A 26399-nucleotide genomic window follows, 5' to 3' on the forward strand; every position below is an offset into this window, starting at 1 on the left:
ATTCGTGTGAATATTGAACGCGAAGATTTAAAGAAAGCTCACTCATGAGCTATTGGCAAGAATAAGAAAATCGGAAAGCAGCAAACCCGAGAAAATTGAGTGAATTGCAAATTAGAGGTAGGCAGATGCATGATCACCCTGGAAGACAATAAGAAAAAGCTTACCAGTGGAAATATGAAAGTGAACCGATGAACGAGAAAATGACATAGTGCAGACATCATAATGTCTGTACGAGAGGGGTTCCAGTGTCAGTAACCCAAGTTATTTATAGAACCAGGAAGAAAGAGAAAGTGAAAGAGAACTAGGTGGTGCGCGCGCTACATGTAGCCTAACCCTAAAAATCCACACTAGGATTCCAAGAGCACTCGCTCTATTGACACTATGACCTTAAAACTGATATAAATATATAGTTACAGCCCCGCTCCTGTGCCAGGCAAGTCCACTACGGCCTCACCATAGTCTGTGCTACTTGGAACTTTTTGTTCAGAGTAGTTGAATACAAAACATAATAGGAATAACGATATACACGCTAAGTAAAATATAAACAATAAACAAGTGTTTGTTCCTCTGGAAGAAAGGGAATGAAAGACAGGTGGGGAAAATGGGGATATAGAGGGGTGAATGGGGAAAGGTGGATGAGAAATGTGGGAGAAGGGATGGGGAAATGGGGTGGGGATTGAAAGAGGAAGGTAGGAAACTGGGAGCAATTATGTAGTGTGTATTATTTAGCCAGCCCTAGCTACCACCACGTGTGAGAGAACTGCTATTACTGAAGGGAAGGGCGTTGGTAGGGAAGACAGGCATGTACAACCCCCACTATCCTCACTGAGGGGATGGAGAGAATAGGGGGGAGGAGGGCAGCTGTGCACGACTCCCACTAGGCAAAGTGTGGTGGTGGTGAGGGAGGGGGTGACAACTTCAATGGCGAAAGGGGGGGAAGGAGGGATAGGGGTGGAAGAGTACAGGTGTGTTTGTGCGTTAATAGTCTCCAGCCAGGTGTGATGCCACCCCCCACCACCACCCTCCAACATCCAGCGTGGAGCGACGAGGGTCAGGCCGGGGTCACCTCTAGCACAGCTGCTGGGGGAACGACCGCCACCCACCCATGTCAGCCGCCACCACTGGCTTTCCTCCATATTTGTAATGTTTCTCATGCGTTCGTTCATCAGAATCTATAGGCTTTAACTTCACGCTCGCAAAACCTACAAAAAAACACGCTAGGTTATAACTTACAATTTATTAGTTTTCGTTATAAAAATAAGAGAAATACTTGTTTAATAATAATTATAAAAACATCCCATAACCTAACATAAAATTTATCTTTTAATATAGCGAGCTAGAAATTGATGGTGTGTGTGTATCCAACAAAAAGCATAAGGCCACCCCCCAAACTTAGCTTGCCGACAACTCCTTTCAAGTTCAAGTAAGTTTATTGAGATAAATATATCTCAAAAGGAGTATAGAGTAACTTAGACTATTTCTCCCCTCGTCTATTTAAGGTTCCTCAAGGGGCTCACAAATCCATGCAGTACACAAATATTAATCATAGTTTACATTTCACATTTCAGTAGTAATCACATTGTATACTATGAGCTCTCATATTGACTATGCTGCACCTGTTATTTCTTGTTTCGGTTAAAGGTAGACTAAAGTTGGAGGAGGTGCAAAATGATGCCATTAGAATACTGATGATGACTGATAAAGATTGATAAAGATTAAGCCACCCAAGAGGTGGCACGGGCATGAATAGCCCGTAAGTGGTGGCACCTTCTGAGCCATTACCAGTATCAAGAGCTGATACTGGAGATCTGTGGAGGATGAGAATACTCTTTGGATACCCAACAAATACTATGATTGACATAATGAGGATGGGAATGAACTTACAGAGTATTTGGAGATATAATTTCAGAGATAAATGGAGCTTTGGCGATTAGATTAAAGAGATTAAAGAAATACACCAAACTAGGTGTCACTTAGGAGGAAATGTATATGTTTATCTCTCAGAATGTTCGATAATATGTTTATTGTTTGTGATGTGTGTATATGTATGTATTAACACGATGTACTGAACGGGGTGAGAATAGCTTGAGCTACCTCATCCCTTTGTGTGTATTTTACCTCAATAAACTTATTTCAATTTCAATTTCAGGTGTCACTTAAAACTAACTAGTAAGACGGATGTTTACCTTTGCATAAACAAAGCAATTTTGAAACTAATTTCATACAAAATACGTAATGGTTTGACATTTCAACCATTCAAACATCTTTTAAATAAATAGCTTGCTCTAATAAAATCATAAGTAATAAATTTAGGATACTCTTTTTTTTAATAAACAATATAGAGGTTATCTTGAGGTTATCTTGAGATGATTTCGGGGCTTTTTAGTGTCCCCGCGGCCCGGTCCTCGACCAGGCCTCCACCCCCAGGAAGCAGCCCGTGACAACTGACTAACACCCAGGTACCTATTTTACTGCTAGGTAACAGGGGCATAGGGTGAAAGAAACTCTGCCCATTGTTTCTCGCCGGCGCCTGGGATCGAACCCAGGACCACAGGATCACAAGTCCAGCGTGCTGTCCGCTCGGCCGACCGACCGGGAGGTGAAGAGAAGAGTCATATTGCTACGAACAATTGTAGTCCAGCCAATTTAAAACATGCCGTTCTACCTTCCAATAATAAACACATCAGTGATGTGTATGTAACGAAAAGAAATATAAATCGTCAACAACAGTATATTAAAACCACAATACGAATCGCAATGTGAAGCTTGAAATTAATTTTACAACATGTGTGACCTTTCTTCTATTCATTCATTAAACAAATCTGAATTAAATGATCACTGAGTAAATTCAATCGAATATGAGCAAACTCAGCCATCATAGCATACCTGGAGAGGATTTCTAAAGTTCTTCTACTTCGAGCCAGGCTCGACAATCACGTTTTTCAATGCGTGGAGCCATAGGTTCGGTTTGGACAATTTAGTACATCATTTTCTGTTCCGTTGTGACAACTCTAGAAGACGGGCTACGATGTGACCACTAATTTAGACCCTGCGTGTACCCGCAAACGACTTTAGTTTACATGACAATAATACTGGTTTATTTAACGTATTATTAATCATGTTATCGTGGCCTAAATTTTTAATAAACAAATCCGCCTAACCACAGTTAATATTGCAGGAGAATAACTCAGTCTCCAAGACCTGTAAAAGCCTAGCCGATTCACAAATATCCACCGCGTCATTTTCTGGCTTTACAAAGACCAACTTCACAAGGGCCGTGACGGGGATTCAAACCTACGTCCGAGACCATCCCAGACGCTCTTTACAAAGACCCATTTGGGCTTGGCTTCTATTAAGGTGTGCTGAGCTTGTCTTCCCCTCAACCCTCCTCTCCCTGCATACGTCCCCCCCATCACTAGTCTGTCGTGTTCCTAGCAGCATCAGGTATCCCAGGTGGCCAACTTCCTGTCAGACCCTAACCGAAACACCCACGGCCCGGAAATGGGTACAAATCAACCGAAAAAAAAGCAACGGATATTTAGGCGGTTTGCTAAAGAAAGCCATTGTTCACAATATATGGTCAGATGAGGGACAATACGTTACCAGTACAAAAACTATTGTTCGATAATTGCTTGAAGATAAATACAATTCTCATTTGACATTACTATACATAAAGGTCCAGTTGGATGTAATATGCCGAGTGTATATATAAAGGAAACCATGTACGATATTATAAACTATATTAAAATAAAAATAATAGCCCGTATATCATATGTTATGTCTAGTTGCAATATGCAGGCTAACATTGATGCTTTGCTGGGAAATGCATTAAATGCTAGAGCACTGGTTGATACCTGGTTGATGGGGTTTTGAGAGTTCTTCTACTCCCCAAGCCCGGCCCGAGGCCAAGCTTGACTAGTGAGACTTTGGTCCACTCTCAGTCAACATATACGCATAAAAATATATACTTAAAACACTACGAAAAAAATGCATCCTCTGATAAACTTTCTAAAGGCGAGCACCCAGAGTATAGAGAGCTGTGTGAGGGCGGGGCAACAGGTAGAGTGTGCGCACGCAGGCTCGGGGTGGGAGCAGTCGCCAAGGGCCTTCACCGCCCCTCAACCCTACTCCTAAATATAGGCCCTCACGGTCAGGTCACTTACGGGCTCACCATAGCCCGTGCTACATGGACACTTCGTTCTGAGTAGCTAAATCTAAAAACAACAACGGTCAGGTCACCTCATGCTACTTCTACTCAACATTCATTCACCTTAATCTCACCTTTTCTCGTGGTATTCAATAAATTTGCGAAAGAAGTTTACATATTAAAATGCCTTTTTTTATAACACTAATTTATAAATTAAAACGGTTTGAACACACGTTATACAAAAATATACTGTATAATGATTCATATTATATATATTATTGTTTCGTCATATATATATTATATATAATATATATAATTATAGTAATAGAAACGATTAACAAATCGCATCTATAATACAGTGAATAGCACCTAACCCTGTGATAACACAAGTCCAACCCTTGATCTCAAATTCCATCACCAACAAAAACTTGTTATACTTTACAATAAAGAAAAAAAAATGTTGGCGAAACACAACCAATGACGGCCATGTTTGTAAAAGTCTCATTTGGATTCATCACGAACAATATTTTTATCGTGAATTACAGTAGTGCTCGGAGTAAGCTGATAACCCAGATAGTAAATGAAGATTGACGCCTCGTCATTTTAAATTTCAGAATAACTTATCTTTAGTTTCCTTGCTTTACTGTAGCCGTAATAATTTACCGGATAATGTCCTAAATGTTCGAAACACTAAATAAAAAGTCTATATAATCAATGAGTGAAGGCGGGTTATGTAATTTTATATACGATTCGTAATTAGCGCAAGCTAAGGCATACAGGACTAGCACTTTCTCTCAATATTCTGCTTTTTCTTCTTTTTAGAAAAATAATTAACGAACCCATTCATAAAGAAACGAGGTATGGCACTGCAACTCAATACCAGACAACGTTAGACCAGCAAATACTATAACGGCTTTGCCGAAAATGCTGTATCATTAACTAAATCGAGTTCAGGTTAAATAACAGGCACATTGCACTCCCGCGCGCGCACTGGAAATTTGTGTGCACATTTGCTGTCATTAGTTTGTTTCCAGCTAAACATTTTACAATATGATTATGGTGCATCAACTACCGGATAATTAGTAACGCATGTTTTCACTAAAGCTCCTAACTAACCCTTCAGCTAAGTTTTAACACTAACAGTCACTGGCTCAGCTTTCCTATGGTCAAAATTTTGTAGACATTACAGTCTGTTCGTACGACGCGACTAATACACATTCAATGTTTGCGGTTACCGTTGCAATGCGTTCAACACCACACGTCACCGACGCCAATTCGAATTATCCACACATTTGCAAACCATTAGTTTATTTCATAAACCCAACATTCAGTTTGCATATCTGTACTGGTAGCTTGCATACATGGTTACATGTGAGGGCGGGTTGCGGCCCGTTCTTACATAACTGGTCGGGGGAATTGGCTGGCAAGTTAAAAGGTAACGGCCAACGTCAATTTACTCTGGTAATGTGGACAGACTACGGCTTCCTCGACCCACAACTGCTTCATCATGTTTGGACACATACGCGTTTGCTTCCACCTGAAGCTCAAGCAAATGTGTGTGTACATAGGGTTCGGGAGTTGATGTCAAGATCACCTCTGTACTCTCTGGCCTATTCACTTCCTGATACAATGAGCTTCGAGTCCAGTGAAGCTGTTTCGTCATTACTGACACAAGATTGATACTCCTTCCAACGCTACAAGTCAGTTCAAGCCATATAACGTCTAAGACAAATGTATACAAACTATTCTTTCCTCAAACGCTGACGTAAGTACCAGAAAAATCACTTAAATAAAAGACTTGATAGCAAATTTGCACAATATCACAGAAAGAGCATAACACCTTGTAATACCCATACAGCATATATTGCATTTACTTCTGTAACGTATTCATGTAACAAATTGAAAAAAATTACACTACTTCACTACTATAAACTACAAGGCTTATGCAGAAAACCCAATAGTCCTAATGAAGATATAAATAACATGCATGCTCAAAATAACATAATTATTAAGGACCAACCATCTAAAAGCTACATATACAAGCTTGCTTGTAAAGACAAACTTGGAATGCAATGTAACAAGAACCATTTAAAAATACCGGGCGAAACACGTAAGTTACTGGGTACACTGCGTGCCTCCGTGGCCTGTTCATGAATGCAAGCAACTGGCACGGTGCGAGTCTGACTGCCTCAGCTAAAGAGGTGAACGTGGTGACCCCTTGACCCGCGTCTACCCTACTGACCTTGCACGCGCCAGCCAGCCCACACCTGACAACTTCACCTCACAACACTAGTTCACTCAAGATTGTTCCCCAAGTGCATATTATCACAACATAAATGTCCACAATATCTGTCAAGTGTAGCATATGAACCAGGGCTGCAGAGAATACGGTTTCTTAACCCACATAGGCAACTATGATTCACTATTCTGACCTCTTTAATAGATTTCACCATAATGTTTCCATCAGAGGCTAACAGAGAACCAGAAATATGTTTAGTGCAATAAGCTAATGACCAACTCACGGGGGTCATTAAACGTTAAAGTAAATATAGGATTAAGGCAAAAGTCTAAGTAAGTAATTATCAATAGAAGGCACCAAACCGGGAAGGCTATGTAGCACCAAGGCAAAACCAAGGCAAAAGTCTAAGACATTATTATAAATTATATTACAGCTCAAGAAAGCTATACAGTAGATAGATAGCTTCGGATCGTCCTCGCCCCTAAATCAAGGAGAGCTATACGAGTGAAAGAACACTATCCTTGAAACTCTTAATCAAATCTTATTCTAATGTGTTGCTGTTAAAAATTATAGGTTTGCTATTTTAATATCGACATAGCCTAGACTCTTTAAGAAATTGTGGGACAACTAAGAAATCGAGTTTGATGACCTTGCGTGTGCCGGTAGGGCGAATTTAATGATAGAAAACCATAGGTTTGTAAATTTAACATCATACCTAGACAGTAAGGAACACACAGAAATCATGCGTATGCCTACTAAGTGACCTTTGGTGAAATTAGTGACCTGGCCAGCACCGACCTTATACGTGTGCCGGCAAGGCCAATTTAATCATGATAACATATTACTCGACTGTCATATTAATTAATTAATACAGGTTAGACCGTCAGGACCTCCTTGAAGGAGGGAGGAGCGACTACTCAGAAGTGACTGTGGGAGAGTACTGACCTTATCCTAGGCCCCCCAGGACCTCCAGGGGGAGCGACTACCACTAAGAAGTGACTGGGGGAGTACTGACTTATCCTAGGTCCCTCCAAGACCTCCAGGGGGAGCGACTACCACTAAATAAGTGACTGGGGGAGTACGGACCTTATCCTACGTCCCCCCAGGACCTCCAGGGGGGCGATTACCACTAAGAAGTGACTGGGGGAGTACGGACCTTATCCTAGCTCCCCCCAGGACCTCCATGAGAGAGGAGTGACTACTAAGAAGTGACTGGGGGAGTACTGACCTTGCGTGTGTCTGGTGTATTGGTAGAGGCCAGGTCGCGCCCCGGTGGTGTGCGGCCCGACGCGCGCCCCAGCAACTTTCTCAAGCTCGACTCCACGATCTTGGAGGAGATATAAGCTCCCGAACCACTAATATCTATTTCCTCTACTATGGGTGACGCACTCATGCACTCAACTGCACACCCGAGGGCGCACTCAATTTCTAGAGGTGGAAGGCAAATATGCCTAACTAGAGCTTTCCTGATAATTTTGTTGGTTTTTCCTAATAAGCTTTCCTCAAGAGATGTGACTTGGAATTCACTTCAAAACGAGCCTTTTTTTCAGTGCACTTGTGTAGAGGAGCAATCACTTCACGCTCCTGGGAGGAGACCTTTCGCTGTCATTTCAATCATATCTGAAACGACTTGTTCTGACCTCCAATACAACTACTACTGGCAGCTTCTTAAGACAGGACATAGACTCGAATAAGACGATGGTGTTCCGCGAGTAATCCACGCTGCTCCACACCCACCCACTCATGCAGGAATCTTGTAACGAGGGGGAGAGAGGCACACACCGTTCACTCTTTTTCCAATTAATTTCACCTAGTGCACTAACCTTCAACGTAGGTCATAGTGAAATTCAATATAAGCCAAAACGCACCACGGGGGTTGAATTCTAAGACTTTTACGGGCGTTTGGCTGTTCTGCGTAAAGCACGTAGTTGGATTTTATTTCTGGCGCTCTACCAGAAGCAATAATTATCACACGTGGGGAACAATTTTCAGCTTGGTGTATATCCAAGTAAGTGTAAAAGAGCCTTGTGGTGAGAGAGGGCAGTCTCGTACAGTCCTCCTCCCAGCACCGTCACGTGTGAACTGCAAACCTAGACTCGAAATGACTCGCTGGAGGCTGAGCAGCAAACTCGGTTGCCAGTAAGCATATCTCCCCCTTTAATACAACCATTCCATTCCTCTTCAAAATATTTTCCATATTAAAATCAATACCCTACATATAACCGACATTTATAAATGTAAATAAAAATAGTTATTTTAGATATAACTAGTCAAACTACATTTTAAGATAGAAATATGGCAAGAGCCACGAGCGACCCCAGCCTTCGACAGCGGTCCTGATGCCAGATACGTCAAGATGACTAGCTACACAACTAATCTCTAAATTACTAATCTGCTTTACTAATACAAAGACTCGGTTACAATAACTACGGCCTTATATATTTAGCGCTTGGTTACTATAGGCTAGCGTATTATGTAAGGCGAATCGAAGAAGTAAGTGGGAAGAAACAGCACAAGGAAACACAGCGCTGCCCTCGCTGAGAATGTGTTCTATGCCATGGCCTACCGCGAATGGGAACGGGGGGACCCAGAGCTGAGAGAACCAAGGATACACACACACGCGCACACGCACACGCACACACACACACACACACACACACACACACACACACACACACACACACACACACACACACACACACGTACACGCGCGTCACTGCCCTTGCCATCTCTAGCATGAGAGCACGTTATCCTTTCCTTCCTCCTTGTCCCAGCAGGAGTAGCACATTCTCCGCCACTTTTCAGCGCCGGTAGAAACTAGGTAGTAGCATTGAATGATAAACCACGATGCAAGAACACGCCCAGGTGTAAATCAGCCCTAGGTTACATGAAGGCTGCATCTTAGCCTCGGCCTATTCTCGATCTAATGCTACTTTTTGCTAACAAAATGAATGAACAGTCTACTTAGAAATCACGGCAGCTGAAGATACATGATTTAAGTTCTATTCTTGCATTTGACACTCCACTTTGGTGTCCACCTGCCTCAAGAAAGCGAAAAATATATACGTTTGTGAACTAACATGTAGAACATATGTGTAATTCGAGATTAAAATATTTACAAATGCTATGGAGCATTAATTAATAACTGAAGGTATGTTATTTTTAACCATGACTCGCAATAGTAGATAATGTGCTCGTATATAATGTTAATCTGGGTGGGCCGCATATAAACCGTGCTCTCACCCGGGTGGGCCACACACACACCATGCTCTCACCTGGGTTTTACGGGCTCACCATAGCCGGTGCTACATGGACACTTCGTTCTGAATAGCTAAACCTGAAACAACAACAACATCACCCGGGTGGGCCACACACACATCCCATGTGTTCACAAGTTTTTTCTAGAATGTCTATGAATGAAATAACAAGGTTTTTGCCCTTCTTGCAGGTCGGTGTTCAATCCCCGACCATCCAAGTGGTTGGGCACCATTCCTTCCCATCATCCCATCCCAAATTCTTATCCCTACGTCACTTCCAAGTACTATATACAATAGTAATAGCTTGGTGCTTTTTACCCTGTCGTAGCTCAGTCGATTAAGGCAGTGTCTGGGATGCTCCCGGACGCAGGTTCGAATCCTCGTCACGGCCCTTGTGGATTTATTCTCCTGATAATTATTTTACCTCCTTAAAGAATTATTACTATTATTCTTTAAAAACAAATTATATTATTCAAATACAAAATTAATAAACCAGTCAAAATAGTCCAAGTTCAACAGAAAATAAATAAATTTTATGCAGCCTAGCGTAACTTTTATTTTATATATAAATGGTGAAACTCCTGTTTCTTTATGCAGGCGATGAGAATGCAATCGACTTGAGAATGGTCCAGGACGGACCGAAACGTCGTCGTCCCTTCACCTTCTAGTGTGTGGTCTGGTCAATCCTGTTTCCTTAAATCTCCCGAATTTCATTCTTGTTCTGTAACACTGCAGACTGCTAAACCAAACAGTCTGGACGATACGGTGGTGGTGTCTGGATGGATTCAAGTCACATCTCAAACCAGACGCTACGTTATCTTGAGGTTATCTTGAGATGATTTCGGGGCTTTTTAGTGTCCCCGCGGCCCGGTCTCGACCAGGCCTACACCCCCAGGAAGCAGCCGAGACAGCTGACTAACACCCAGGTACCTATTTTACTGCTAGGTAACAGGGGCATAGGGTGAAAGAAACTTTGCCCATTGTTTCTCGCCGGCGCCCGGGATCGAACCCGGGACGATAGGATCACAAGTCCAGTGTGTATGTATACGTCAACAGATGTGAAAACTAGCCTAACCTTACCCAATCCAACCGAACTGAGCCTAACACAATCGGAACCTAAGAATGCATGCGGTTTTTTGCCAAGAGAAAAGGTGTTTTTTCAAATGGTCTTGTGTAGGATTTGACAATACCCCCGTCTGGATATATCATTTGCTCTCTGCCTCTAGTGCAACCAAGGACAAATCTGAACAAACAATGTTGATGTAGCATTGAATCAAAGTTGGCTACGTATATCCAGCGCTGATCAAATGTTGTTTGACTATATATATTTCGCGCAGGAAACCCTGATTAATCAAAGGTAATCAAACGGTTGCTTACACTGGATGTTTGGGAGGACTCTCGCGCCGTCGCCTTTTCTACTTTTTGATTATTTTTTTTACTTATCATGTCTAGGTAGTCGAGGACCGGGCCGCGGGGAAGCTAAGCCCCAGAATCATCACAATCAAGCAGCGTCTGGGATGTTTTCGGACGTAGGTTCGAATCCTCGTCACGGCCCTTGTGGATTTGTTCCCAGAATCATCATCATCATCATCGCAAGGCAGGTAAAAAATGTGAGTTAACTATCTAAAGCTTCTTCCGGCAACCATTGGATATTTAATAAAAAAATAACAGTAATGCTGATATTATGATCACACACAAAACGCCTCACATTAGGTTTCATTAAAATATACATGCGAACAGAAATTTAAAATAATTAGAATAGCAATTGCAAATATATGAATTAATTAGTACAGACATTATTTTCCTAAACATTTGACGTATATCGTTAACTCCAGTATTCACCTATTTGTATTCACCTATTTGTGCTTGCTGGGGTTGAGCCCTGCTCTTTCGGCCCGCCTCTCAACTGTCAATCAATCAACTGTTACTAACAACTATTTTTTTTCAGTGTTTACCAATCTGTGCACAGTTAATTTTGATATGGACCTATGACACAAATGATGAGAAATTGTTGAAAGTTCATCGGAATGTATTAGGCTTGAATTAGTGTTTATGCAGCGCGGATTACTGACACACCAGAGCCTCGCTATGTTCTCTCCAGCTGTACATTAAGCGTCTTTTGTCCAGTTTTGCATCAGATACAGTGCATCTTCTGTTCACCTCTACATCAGGCAGATACAGTGTATCTTCTGTCCAGCTCTGCACCAGATACAATGCATCTTCTGTCCAGTTTTGCATCAGAAATATAAATTTGCCCTCCAGTATTGAGCTAGGCTGTCATGGCAGCTGGCTGCTACATTGTATACACCATTCAACACTGCAATCACCAGCTATATATAAAAAGGTACACAAAGGAAATCATACAACAGCTGCATACCGAGTCCGAACAAGACCAACAAGACCAAACAGAAGACTTAGGACTGCACAAAGCTTCTGCCTCCAGCCCGTTGGGGTCGGTGGTTGGAGCCTTTTCTAGTACCCCAAGTGAATAAAATGAAACTACTTTGGGAATTTGTAATGAGTATGTTATGATATCGAGATTCCTAAATGCTACATTGGGAATCATAAAACACATGAGTGTGTTTTATGATATCGAGATTCCTAAATGCTACATTGATATTAAACTGTTTTAGTAATTTAGGAATTTCATTGAAGTTATCATGAAATGGCAGAATTCTTGTATTGTTAATATTAATTTCTTCTTTCTTTTTCAAACTAAAGAAAGTGTTACGAGCAATTTCGATGGATTTATCAATAAATGACTTAGGGTATTTTAAATTGAAACCTAGACTATAAATGGCACTAATTTCGTCATCTAAAACTCAGCATGAAATTGCTGACCTGGAGAACGTACAGAAATCTCTTACCATTCTCTTCCTTTAGAGTAAGAAATCTCTTACTCGAATCCATTCAATAAATCATCTCAATTACTGGGAGGGAGGGAACTATCAGGAAAAAAACGCCAAGCCATTATTTATTACGGCTATATAGCACTTGGAAGGGGGGTCTGGATAAGGGTTTGGGATGGGACGGGGGATTTTTAATGGCGCCCAACCACTTGGACGGTCGGAGATTGAACGCAGACCTGCATGAAGCGAGACCATCGCTCTACCGTTCAGCCCAAGTAGTTGTACTGGGAACAATTAAAATAATATGAAGAATGGAAAATGGAGAATGGTCGCCAGCCCTTCTATGGCTACTGACTTAGAACCCAACACATCCAACGTGTCGGAAACTGTTGTTTAGCAACACCTTGGATCATCAGGTCTTCAAAGTTCGTCAGTTTCATAGTAAGCTTTGTTGAGAAATTTAGTTTTTGATGTATAGGACTGAAAAGCCCCACTTAATTTAGCGATTATTCTAGAATGGAGAAGTTGATTGGAGGACGAAGCAACTTTTGAAAAAACTTCGTCTAGTTCAAGTATGTTTATTGAGACAAGAAAAAATACATCTCAAAGGGATAGAGTAGCTTAGGCTATTTCTACCCTCTTCGTCTAGTAATTTATTAGTGAAAACTGTTCAAACTCTCAGTTGCAATTTGGTGTAAGATTGAAAAGATCTACCTAGCCTAATTTAACTAGGGTTGAAGAGGTTCTTCGTTCGAAAGAACTATCCACTAGTGATGGCAGTGTTCAACCCAGTGTGGTGGAAAATGTTGAAACAAAAGCTAAAGAGAAATGGCTTACTCAAAGTAAAGTTGAAGATTTAGTTAACAATACGATCATTATCTTTGATTGTAGTCGGTGAATACGTATTGAGCAACATGCAGTGTTAAAATATTAGGAGTTTGTGTTCAAGGGGGCTATTGCTTTTCATCGAATACTTGGGACATCGGCAAATTTAAGATGTTTGAAAATTCGTCATGTAAGAAAATAGAGGAAATAGTTACTACATCCACGATACATTCCTCCCATAATGGTGTTAATTGGTGACCAAACCAAGTCGATACAATCGACTTGAGAATGGTCCAGGACGGACCGAAACGTCGTCGTCCCTTCACTTTCTAGTGTGTGGTCTGGTCAACATATTTCAGCCACGTTATTGTGACTCCTCGTCTGCAAGTGGTGTTAATTGTTTCTTTGGAAATGCAATACATTCTTGAAAGACATCATACTTTTGTAACATTAGAACATAAGGATCTCATATATGCTCTTATTATAATTTAACATAGTGCTTATTTCTTCACACCTTTTAGAGTGAGAATTAATTCAAATTTGTTACCGAAATGCATGTAATAATTTGTACAAGTTGGTCAACGTTTTTATTAAGACACTTTCCCACTATACCATTCTATGGGGAGGGAAAGCTCTACCATAATGGTAAATTCCCCATAGAATGGTATAGTGGGAAAGGGTCGAATGGAAGGGGTGGCGGGCTGAATAGTTTGAAAAGGAGAGGGGAAAAGGTTGAACAGTGGATGGTTGGATGAGGAATTGTAATGTAGAATAGGGAAAGGAGGTTGAATAATAGATGGTGGAACGATAAATTGTGTCGTTGAAGATGGAAATGAAAAAAACCTGTCAGTCATAAAAACATGTTAATAGGCCTACTGCAGTGTTTATAGCCTATGGTCTTAAGAGGGGCTTGATAAGACATCTGCAAGCAACATTAAATCTAAACGACGTATGAAGCAGTTATTGTTTTTTCTCTCTTTATTAAATAATATACAATATAAGTCATATATACCTCAGTTTACAAGGGGTAAATTGTACACTATATTACATATAGTTTATATAATTCTCAGTAAACCAACGTTTCATATCACAAAGCTAGAGTCTTAAATCCCAAATGTTATACTTGATTTTGCTTTGCAAGTACCTCAATATTTTGTCTACTGAGGCTACTTTCTGATTATTTTGTGTGTGTGTGTGTGTGTGTGTGTGTGTGTGTGTGTGTGTGTGTGTGTGTGTGTGTGTGTGGATAAGCAGGAAGCCGTTTAACTGACGAATTTGGGCGAGCTATTGATTCAGTGCAAACACTATATAATACAAACTTCAATGAGTTACCAAAACTGACACCTGAAATACGGGGTATAAGGCCCTGGACAACATTACCGCAAATCACATTCAGATCTATCTAAATGTGCTAATACACAAAAAAATAGACTACATCTGAAGCGTTGTACTTAGAACATGTTTCTTCCATTCACTTACGCAATACTTTATGACTATTCTTCGCTCGCAAATGTAACTCTGACAAATCAATAACACTAGGCTACTGCTGTAGCCTAGCATGGCCAAACATCAGACAGAATCTAACACCAGGAGCTTTCTCTCGTGATACTACCAGCCCTCTCACCTAATACCACATTGTGGTATGCACGGTAACCATCGTACCAAATACAATGTACTATGAAAAGTAGCGTTTTACAACGTTTCTATGAATCGGTCGCTTGGGTTAGGACGGCTACTTGGGCTCGGTTCGTGCGTTTCTGGCTAGCTTAGGACGCTGGATTTGGTACGTTTGATTTTATTTGATTTGAGATATATACAAGAGTTGTTACATTCTTGTACAGCCACTAGTACGCGTAGCGTTTCGGGCAGGTCCCTGGAATACGATCCCCGCCGCGAAGAATCGTTTTTTTCATCCAAGTACCACATTTTACTGTTGCGTAAACCAACAGTTGGACGAATCGAGAGAAACTGGCTGATGACAAACAGATATTTTCAAACAACAGCCTAGCCCCACTCACGCGAACCTTACCTGGGTAAGCCTATCGAGCAATTATCACAAAACGCTAAGATATAGAAGCGGTTAGGCCCCAAAGGCCAACGACCCGTTAAATTTTCGTCATTCCACACGGCCAAATTTCGGTAATGACTGGTACATATATACTCACTGGTTTTTACCTCTCGCCAAGACCGAGAGCCTAAGATAATTTGTAACGCCGCTAAAGAATAGTTTCTGAAACTAACCCGTTTGAAACTTTCCAATTTATCGACACCAACGCAACGCCGGCAATAAATTTCACCAAGACGCATAAATTAATAAAATCTAATACAAAACATACACAAAAATAAAGTTAAGAGGATAAATTCAGCTAAATAAATTCATCTCAGTTACATACGAGTTATAAAGTCAAATCAATATCCATCTCCTTAGTAAGCTTAAAGCTTAAATTAAGTAAGCTTAGTAAGCTTAAATTAAAGCGTCAAGATGTCAGGCAGGAAAAAAAAAAAGAGGTTGCAGAGAGTAACGTGAGTAAAAGTTTAATATATCTGGGGTAAGCAGCACTTTCAGAGTGTGTGTATGTGTATTGTGTGTGTGTGTGTGTGTATGTGTATGTGTGTATGTGTGTGTGTGTATATATAATATCGGCCATGGAAACTGACACAGGTTTGTGCAGGTGGGGGGGGGGGGAAGGAGTTTCTACTGCACCCGGCTTCAGCTTTCTTTTATGGTCCAGCTCTCTGCTGCCACGGCCGACACCCAGGCAGATATCAGACAACCGAGGGAGATATCAGAGGCCGAGGGAGATATCAGAGGCCGAGGGAGACCAAGGGAGATATCAGAGACCGATGGAGAGGCCGTGCAGACCGAGAGAGATATCAGAGGCCGAGGGAGACCGAGGGAGATATCAGAGACTGATGGAGAGGTCGAGGGAGACCGAGGGAGATATCAGAGGCCGAGGGAGACCTAGGGAGATATCAGAGACCGAGGGAGAGGCCGTGGGAGACCGAGGGAGATATCAGAGGCCGAGGGAGACCTAGGGAGATATCAGAGACCAAGGACGATAGCAGAATCCCACTCCCCTAAGGCTAACCCTCCCATATCTTTACCTTCGCAAACCTTACCAATATTCATTATATCACTGACTCATTTGCCACGCTTACTTGCTTAGTAAGTTCTAGAGTAATTACTCTGGCTGAGTAAGTTCTAGAGTAATTGCTCTGGCTGAGTAAGTTCTAGAGTAATTACTCTGGCTGAGTAAGTTCTAGAATAATTCCTCTGGCTGAATAAGTTCTAGAATAATTACTCTGGCTGAATAAGTTCTAGAATAATTACTCTGGCTGAGTAAGTTCTAGAGTAATTACTCTGGCTGAGTTACTCATGTTCTGCAACAGTGCAATAATGATTAAGGGTGAACTAAGGTGCTTAATTAAGGTAATCTAGGTGCATTACCGCCCCTAATTGTCAGTACAGATTAACAGCATTCAACATAATCGGGTAAAAATGACTTTCTCCATATCTACTTATTTCTACTTTCTAATAAAAAATGACTTTCTCCACCGCTACACGTTACAAAATATTCACGGAGAGTGAGAGAGAGAGAGAGAGAGAGAGAGAGAGAGAGAGAAGAGGAGAGAGAGAGAGAGAGAGAGAGAGAGAGAGAGAGAGAGGAGAGAGAGAGAGAGAGAGAGAGAGAGAGAGAGAGAGAGAGACAGAGAGAGAGAGAGAGAGAGAGAGAGAGAGAGAGAGAGAGAGAGAGAGAGAGAGAGAGAGAGAGAGAGAGAGAGAGAAGAGACAGAGACAGAGAGAGAGAGACAGAGACAGAGAGAGACAGAGACACAGAGAGACAGACACAGAGACAGAGACAGAGAGACAGAAACAGAGAGAGAGACAGAGAGACAGATATAAACAGCACGCGCAAAAGGGAATGACCTGATTTCTCCCGTAGCTGGAGTGGTTTCCCCCGTTTTCTCCACCCTCGTTCACATCCCCCGTCATGGCGCCCGGAGAGAGGGGGGACTGCACCACCCACACCCTAAAACCACACACATTCAAATATCCCTGAAAATAATACCTATTCTAGGTGAAAAAAAACCTTATAACATCAATATTATAGTTTAATTGTTGAGACTAAATGACTTCACATAATTTCACAGCTAATGGAGGATTTTAGTTCAGCGAAATTAGTTCCTGTACAAGAAGCTGTTTATTCTATCAACCAAAATATTACCCCGTGACAATACGATTTATTCATGTTAAGAAACTCTATTTTCCACATTCCTGGAAGTTGAAAACTCTTTACTGAGATACATCCCTCAATTTAAACCCACATTAACGGGTTAAGTTAACTTTAGTAATAGACAAAGGTATAGCGTCTATTGATCCAGAAGTTACAGTCCCGCTCCTGTGCCAGGTAAGTCCATTACGGGCTCACCATAGCCGCGTGCTACTTGGAACTTTTTGGTTTCCAAGAAGATGAATCTAAAACAACAACAACATCTATTGATCAGTATGCCTTGCCCGTCGTCGCACGCGCGCGCAGGCCCATTGCACGCACCCACATCCCATGCACGCACCCACAAACCCATGCACGCACCCACAAACCCATGCACGCACCCACAGGCCCCATGCACGCACCCACAAACTCATGCACGCACCCACAAACACCATGCACGCACCCACAAACCCATGCACGCACCCACAAACCCATACACCCACCCAACAAAACCCATGCACGCACCCACAACCCATGCACGCACCCACAAACCCATGCACGCACCCACAAACCCATGCACGCACCCACAAACCCATGCACGCACCCACAAACCCATACACCCACCCAACAAACCCATGCACCCACCCAACAAACCCATGCACGCACCCACAAACCCATACACCCACCCAACAAACCATGCACGCACCCACAAACCCATGCACGCACCCACAAACCCATACACCCACCCAACAAACCCATGCACGCACCCACAAACCCATACACCCACCCAACAAACCCATGCACGCACCCACAAACCCATACACCCACCCAACAAACCCATGCACGCACCCACAAACCCATGCACGCACCCACAAACCCATACACGCACCATATCACGCACGTCAAACCACAAGCACGAACGCACAGACCATGGAACACAAGGTACACGGAGGAAGAGTCACATTACAAACGCTGCCTCCCCCCCCCCACACACACCGCCAAAAATTCGCTTTTGTTTAAAAAACTGGGAAAAGTGCGGCCATCATCCTTCCAATGTCCCCTCAGCCCGCCAGTATGTCTCACTATATTCAACATTCCCCAAACTTTCCTCTTACCTACCCTTCTTCCATCTTCTTTATTTAAAAAAAAAAATAGGAGGCGAGAGGGCCCGCCTGGTGGAGATGGAAGGGTGCCCCTTCCTCTTTATAAGGAGAGGGTTGAAGGGAAAGGAGGGCCGTCCTTTTGGACAGGGATGGGGCCAGGATAGAGAGACCCTTCTTCTAGACAGGAGGTATTTAGAGTCTGCTACCTAGACAGGGGGTATGGGGTCTCCCCCTTCCTCTTTGACAAGGGGGAAAGGGAGGCCCTATCTCCTAGATAAGGGGGAGGGGGAAGGGGGGGATTGGGGGAGGGGGAAGGGGGGGATTGGGGGAGGGGAAGGGGGGGGGATTGGGGGAAGTGCAACCCAACACAATAGAAGAAATTGCAAAACTTGTTATCCTCCGACTTTCCACACGTTCGCTGTCAATTTCTCTTTGACTGTTACCTGAACGACACAGGAGAGAGAGCTGGCTCGTCTCCTGACTGTCACGTGTGTGTGTACCGTCACTCACCCGTCTCCTCACTGTCACTCGTCCGTCTCCTCACTGTCACGTGTGTGTGTACCGTCACTCGCCCGTCTCCTCACTGTCACGTGTGTGTGTACCGTCACTCACCCGTCTCCTCACTGTCACGTGTGTGTGTACCGTCACTCTCCCGTCTCCTCACTGTCACGTGTGGATACTGTCACTCACCCGTCTCCTCACTGTCACGTGTGTGTGTACCGTCACTCGCCCGTCTCCTCACTGTCACGTGTGTGTGTACCGTCACTCACCCGTCTCCTCACTGTCACGTGTGTGTTTACCGTCACTCGCCCGTCTCCTCACTGTCACGTGTGTGTGTACCGTCACTCGCCCGTCTCCTCACTGTCACGTGTGTGTGTACCGTCACTCGCCCGTCTCCTCACTGTCACGTGTGTGTGTACCGTCACTCGCCCTCTGTACATAACCGTATCGCCTGAAAACAAATATTTTGCCTTAAACCATTACAACAATTCCTGGAATCACAACTTCGAAAATAAATAAGTTTGCCGAAAGGGAAGATTTCCGAGGTTATCTTGAGATGATTTCGGGGCTTTAGTGTCCCCGCGGCCCGGTCCTCGACCAGGCCTCTACCCCCAGGAAGCAGCCCGTGACAGCTGACTAACTCCCAGGTACCTATTTACTGCTAGGTAACAGGGGCATTCAGGGTGAAAGAAACTTTGCCCATTTGTTTCTGCCTCGTGCGGGAATCGAACCCGCGCCACAGAATTACGAGTCCTGCGCGCTATCCACCAGGCTACGAGGCTACGAAGCAGGTTAAAGTGTTCCAAATACAGATTAACAGAAATTATACAGAAATATACATTAAATCCTCAGTATTTGGAGGCTATCTTGAGATTATCTTGAGATGATTTCGGGGCTTTAGTGTCCCCGCGGCCCGGTCCTCGACCAGGCCTCCACCGCCAGGAAGCAGCCCGTGACAGCTGACTAACTCCCAGGTACCTATTTACTGCTAGATAACAGGGGGTATCAGGGTGAAATAAAACATTTTGCCCATTTGTCTCCGCCTCCACCGGGGATCGAACCCGGAACCTCAGGACTACGAATACTAACCGCTGTCCACCCAGCTGTCAGGCCCCTGTCTTAATGAATTATCCCTGATTCTTTATTAGCGTTGGGTGGGGGGGGGGGGAATGGAAGGGTGTTGTGGGGTGAGGATGGAACGGAGGTGGGAGAGTTATGGAAGGGGTCAAAGACAGTGCGAGAGGGACAATAACGCCAGAGATATGATAAAAGATAGTGAGAGCAGACTTGAGGGGGGGGGGAGCGGAAAAGGGAAAACATTTAGAGAAAAAAGGGGAAAGAGGGGAGTGTGAGGGGGAGGACGGGAAAGGGGAAGATGGGGTGGTGAGTGAGGGTGAGGGACAATGAGAGGGGAGGATGAGGGGAGAAAAAAATGAGGGGGTGGGGTGGGGGGAGTTGGCGGAACTGTAGAGAGAGAAAAGACAGATGTTGAAGAGGGGGAGGAGGAAGGGAGAGGAAGAGGGGAGGAGGAAGGGGAAGAAGAGGGGAGTAAAATAGCACATTAGCTGACTGGAGAGAAGGGAAGGGGGAGAGAAGAAAAGGTGGAGAGACGCAGATGACGTGGAGAGAGAGAGAGAGAGAGAGAGAGAGAGAGAGAGAGAGAGAGAGAGAGAGAGAGAGAGAGAGAGAGAGTTGTATCTTTTCAACCTCATTATACTTCATGTGTGTTACAAAATACAACACCCCATAAGTTATACAACCAAATACAACCCTCATAGTTATAATACAAGATACAACACCCATAAGTCAAAAAACCCGAATTAACAAAAACAATTACAGTATTTCAATTACAATCCTGGATTTTTTTGTAATTTTTTTAACAACTTTTTTTGGGGAAAACAATAAGAAAACAATTATGAAATATATATTATTACTCGATTGTTTGGCAAGACAATATACAATCGCATTTAGGAAATCAATACCTAGGTGTTACTTTTGTTAATGTCTTGTGGTGCTAGTGGTCCTTATCCTCCCCTGAGGCTAGTGGTGCTAGTGGTCCTTATCCTCCCCTGAAGCTAGTGGTGCTATTGGTCCATATCCTCCCCTGAAGCTAGTGGTGCTACTGGTCCTTATCCTCCCTGAAGCTAGTGGTGCTAGTGGTCCTTATCCTCCCTGAGGCTAGTGGTGCTACTGGTCCTTATCCTTCCCTGAAGCTAGTGGTGCTAGTGGTCCTTATCCTCCCTGAGGCTAGTGGTGCTAGTGGTCCTTATCTCCCTGAGGCTAGTGGTGCTACTTGGTCCTTATCCTCCCTGAGGCTAGTGGTGCTAGTGGTCCTTATCCCCTGAGGCTAGTGGTGCTAGTGGTCCTTATCCTCCCCTGAAGCTAGTGGTGCTAGTGGTCCTTATCTTCCCTGAGGCTAGTGGTGCTAGTGGTCCTTATCCCCTTGAGGCTAGTGGTGCTAGTGGTCCTTATCCTCCCCTGAAGCTAGTGGTGCTAGTGGTCCTTATCTTCCCTGAGGCTAGTGGTGCTAGTGGTCCTTATCCTCCCCTGAAGCTAGTGGTGCTAGTGGTCCTTATCCTCCCCTGAAGCTAGTGGTGCTACTGGTCCTTATCCTCCCCTGAAGCTAGTGGTGCTATTGGTCCTTATCCTCCCCTGAAGCTAGTGGTGCTATTGGTCCTTATCCTCCTCTGAAGCTAGTGGTGCTATTGGTCCATTATCCTCCCCTGAAGCTAGTGGTGCTATTGGTCCTTATCCTCCCCTGAAGCTAGTGGTGCTATTGGTCCTTATCCTCCCCTGAAGCTAGTGGTGCTATTGGTCCTTATCCTCCCCTGAAGCTAGTGGTGCTAGTGGTCCTTATCCTCCCCTGAAGCTAGTGGTGCTATTGGTCCTTATCCTCCCCTGAAGCTAGTGGTGATATTGGTCCATATCCTCCCCTGAAGCTAGTGGTGCTAGTGGTCCTTATCCTCCCCTGAAGCTAGTGGTGCTATTGGTCCTTATCCTCCCCTGAAGCTAGTGGTGCTATTGGTCCCTTATCCTCCCCTGAAGCTAGTGGTGCTATTGGTCCTTATCCTCCCCTGAGGCTAGTGGTGCTATTGGTCCTTATCCTCCCCTGAAGCTAGTGGTGCTATTGGTCCTTATCCTCCCCTGAGGCTAGTGGTGCTATTGGTCCTTATCCTCCCCTGAAGCTAGTGGTGCTATTGGTCCTTATCCTCCCCTGAAGCTAGTGGTGCTATTGGTCCTTATCCTCCCCTGAAGCTAGTGGTGCTAGTGGTCCTTATCCTCCCCTGAAGCTAGTGGTGCTATTGGTCCATATCCTCCCCTGAAGCTAGTGGTGCTACTGGTCCTTATCCTCCCCTGAAGCTAGTGGTGCTATTGGTCCATATCCTCCCCTGAAGCTAGTGGTGCTATTGGTCCTTATCCTCCCTGAAGCTAGTGGTGCTATTGGTCCTTATCCTCCCCTGAAGCTAGTGGTGCTATTGGTCCTTATCCTCCCCTGAAGCTAGTGGTGCTATTGGTCCTTATCCTCCCCTGAAGCTAGTGGTGCTAGTGGTCCTTATCCTCCCCTGAAGCTAGTGGTGCTATTGGTCCTTATCCTCCCCTGAAGCTAGTGGTGCTATTGGTCCTTATCCTCCCCTGAAGCTAGTGGTGCTATTGGTCCATATCCTCCCCTGAAGCTAGTGGTGCTAGTGGTCCTTATCCTCCCCTGAAGCTAGTGGTGCTATTGGTCCTTATCCTCCCCTGAAGCTAGTGGTGCTATTGGTCCTTATCCTCCCCTGAAGCTAGTGGTGCTATTGGTCCTTATCCTCCCCTGAAGCTAGTGGTGCTATTGGTCCTTATCCTCCCTGAGGCTAGTGGTGCTATTGGTCCTTATCCTCCCCTGAGGCTAATGGTGCTATTGGTCCTTATCCTCCCCTGAAGCTAGTGGTGCTATTGGTCCTTATCCTCCCCTGAAGCTAGTGGTGCTATTGGTCCTTATCCTCCCCTGAAGCTAGTGGTGCTATTGGTCCTTATCCTCCCCTGAAGCTAGTGGTGCTATTGGTCCTTATCCTCCCCTGAAGCTAGTGGTGCTATTGGTCCTTATCCTCCCCTGAAGATAATGGTGCTATTAGACACAATATTAAAGGTGAGACACAATATTGGAACACAAGCTTTCCAGTATGGGTCCCCCTGAAACCTCTCTCTCTCTCTCTCTCTCTCTCTCTCTCTCTCTCTCTCTCTCTCTCTCTCCATTCACCCTTCCTGTCAGGGAGATGAGACCTAAATGTGAGACTCACATACCGTGAATGACCGCGCGCCAGCCTCGCTGACCTACTGACTTATATTCTTATCTCTCTCATATACCTTTACTTAAGGCTCGTCCTCCCCCTATAGATAATACCGTGAGCGTTCGTTTGCTAATGATGGAGTGTTTCAGCCTCACTCTGTGTCTAGCTGCGTCTGCTGCTGTGGGGCCATTCCTATCATTGTGTCTGCTGCTGTGGGTCTTTCCTATCACTGTGTCTGTCGCTGTGGGCCACCCCTCTCACTGTGTCTCGCTGTGGGCCACCCCTCTCACTGTCTCGCTGTGGGCCACCCCTCTTACTGTGTCTGTCGCTGTGGGCCACCCCTCTTACTGTGTCTGTCGCTGTGGGCCACCCCTCTTACTGTGTCTGTCGCTGTGGGCCACCCCTCTTACTGTGTCTGTCGCTGTGGGCCACCCCTCTTACTGTGTCTGTCGCTGTGGGCCACCCCTCTTACTGTGTCTGTCGCTGTGGGCCACCGGACTCTCACACAAAGCTATCTTATCTTGAATCTGTTTCTCACTGATTGCCAGGTCTGTGACAAGCGGGCTCAAGCTGCCCCCACACCCAAGAGGGCCCACACAGCCAGGCGTGACGCCCACATTGTGGCGGGAAACTCTCCCACGCCCACACAAGAGCCACTGACGTCGGCCAAAAGCCCAAAACCAAAGAAGGAAATCCAGGTGGGCTCATCCCTCTCTCGGAGGAACCTCACAAGCAAACGTTTAGCTTTTGTTTAACTTATTGAGATCTGAAGAAAGTTGATATTGATTGCTGGTGCCGGAGGCTGCTTGTTTATTGTGCACCCCATACTCATGCTTTGGGGGGTAGTTTATTGTGCACCCCATACTCATGCTGTGGGTGGTAGTTTATTGTGCACCCCATACTCATGCTGTGGGTGGTAGTTTATTGTGCACCCCATACTCATGCTGTGGGTGGTAGTTTATTGTGCGCCCCATACTCATGCTGTGGGGGGTAGTTTATTGTGCACCCCATACTCATGCTGTGGGTGCTAGCTTATTGTGCACCCCATACTCATGCTGTGGGTGGTAGTTTATTGTGCGCCCCATACTCATGCTGTGGGTGGTAGTTTATTGTGCACCCCATACTCATGCTGTGGGCGGTAGTTTATTGTGCGCCCCATACTCATGCTGTGGGTGGTAGTTTATTGTGCACCCCATACTCATGCTGTGGGTGGTAGTTTATTGTGCACCCCATACTCATGCTGTGGGTGCTAGTTTATTGTGCACCACATACTCATGCTGTGGGGGGTAGTTTATTGTGCACCCCATACTCATGCTGTGGGTGCTAGTTTATTGTGCACCCCATACTCATGCTGTGGGGGGTAGTTTATTGTGCACCCCATACTCATGCTGTGGGTGGTAGTTTATTGTGCGCCCCATACTCATGCTGTGGGGGGTAGTTTATTGTGCGCCCCATACTCATGCTGTGGGGGGTAGTTTATTGTGCGCCCCATACTCATGCTGTGGGTGGTAGTTTATTGTGCACCCCATACTCATGCTGTGGGTGCTAGCTTATTGTGCACCCCATACTCATGCTGTGGGTGGTAGTTTATTGTGCACCCCATACTCATGCTGTGGGTGGTAGTTTATTGTGCACCCCATACTCATGCTGTGGGTGCTAGCTTATTGTGCACCCCATACTCATGCTGTGGGTGCTAGCTTATTGTGCACCCCATACTCATGCTGTGGGTGGTAGTTTATTGTGCACCCCATACTCATGCTGTGGGTGGTAGTTTATTGTGCGCCCCATACTCATGCTGTGGGGGGTAGTTTATTGTGCACCCCATACTCATGCTGTGGGTGCTAGTTTATTGTGCACCCCATACTCATGCTGTGGGGGGTAGTTTATTGTGCACCCCATACTCATGCTGTGGGTGGTAGTTTATTGTGCGCCCCATACTCATGCTGTGGGTGGTAGTTTATTGTGCACCCCATACTCATGCTGTGGGTGGTAGTTTATTGTGCACCCCATACTCATGCTGTGGGTGCTAGTTTATTGTGCACCCCATACTCATGCTGTGGGGGGTAGTTTATTGTGCACCCCATACTCATGCTGTGGGTGCTAGTTTATTGTGCACCCCATACTCATGCTGTGGGGGGTAGTTTATTGTGCACCCCATACTCATGCTGTGGGTGGTAGTTTATTGTGCACCCCATACTCATCCTGTGAGCGGTAGCGCAAAAAAAATCATTACAGAGGGCACAAAAGGTCTTTATCAGACCTCAGCGAAGATTATCACATTAACAATTACCTCCACAAGTGTACACATCTTATATAACATCTACCTTACACACACCTTATAAGAGCAAGATAGATAAGGTGCGCGCTTTAACCGGGCTCCACTCTAGCACAACAACACGTTGATTGACGGTTGAGAGACGGGGACCAAAGAGCCAGAGCTCAACCCCCGCAACCACAACTAGGTGAGTACACACTACTATCCCATTCACCTGAGCACTAGGAGATTCGAACCGTTAGACCTGTGTAAGGCTGAAGCTCAGTGTGTACCTGTGTCCATAGCAGGGTACAGGTAAGGGAGAAGCAAGACAGTGGGGCATGTGGACGCTGAAGCCTTGTCACTTGGCCACTTTACGTTATTATTATTAACATCTTTATTGACAAAATTAATTACAATTTTGCCTAATCTGAGGATTTTGATAGTCTTATTAAATTGAGGTTCATGCTAGTATTCACTGTCACGCAGGACAGAGGGTCATACACAAGACAATAGGTCTAAACTGTAGGCTGAAGCACATATATATCATGGTTACAATCAATGTTTTAATGTGTGGATATGTGAAAACAACTTTCTATTGTGCACTGCCACACAAGGGCTGGGATGGGTTCATAAGTGATACAACTTAGAATAGAAATAAAAATTGTTCTTCATTCTTTAAAATGGACAAGCAAATTTTGGGTAAATTGTTAGGATGTCGTCCAGAACACTTGAGTCAATAAAATAG

At 44.4% G+C, this 26399-nt stretch overlaps 1 protein-coding gene across 3 annotated transcripts in view; it reads right to left on the bottom strand.

Annotated features, from left to right (window-relative positions):
- Window positions 1-8477, bottom strand: part of rdx (BTB/POZ and MATH domain-containing protein rdx) — a 61218-nt gene extending 52741 nt beyond the window's left edge. The window contains exon 1 of one of the 3 annotated variants that reach the window (XM_045728715.2): window positions 7615-8477. In XM_045728715.2, the coding sequence (XP_045584671.2) occupies window positions 7615-7779 (165 nt within the window). In that variant the 5' untranslated portion in view covers window positions 7780-8477. Of the gene's footprint in view, window positions 1-6245; window positions 6374-7614 lie in introns of those variants that run through there. The other 2 variants (XM_045728714.2, XM_069319634.1) reach the window with 2 other exon arrangements.
- Between the last annotated feature and the right edge of the window lie 17922 nt (window positions 8478-26399).

Source organism: Procambarus clarkii, chromosome 93 (assembly GCF_040958095.1).
Source record: "Procambarus clarkii isolate CNS0578487 chromosome 93, FALCON_Pclarkii_2.0, whole genome shotgun sequence".
Lineage (NCBI taxonomy): Eukaryota > Metazoa > Arthropoda > Malacostraca > Decapoda > Cambaridae > Procambarus > Procambarus clarkii.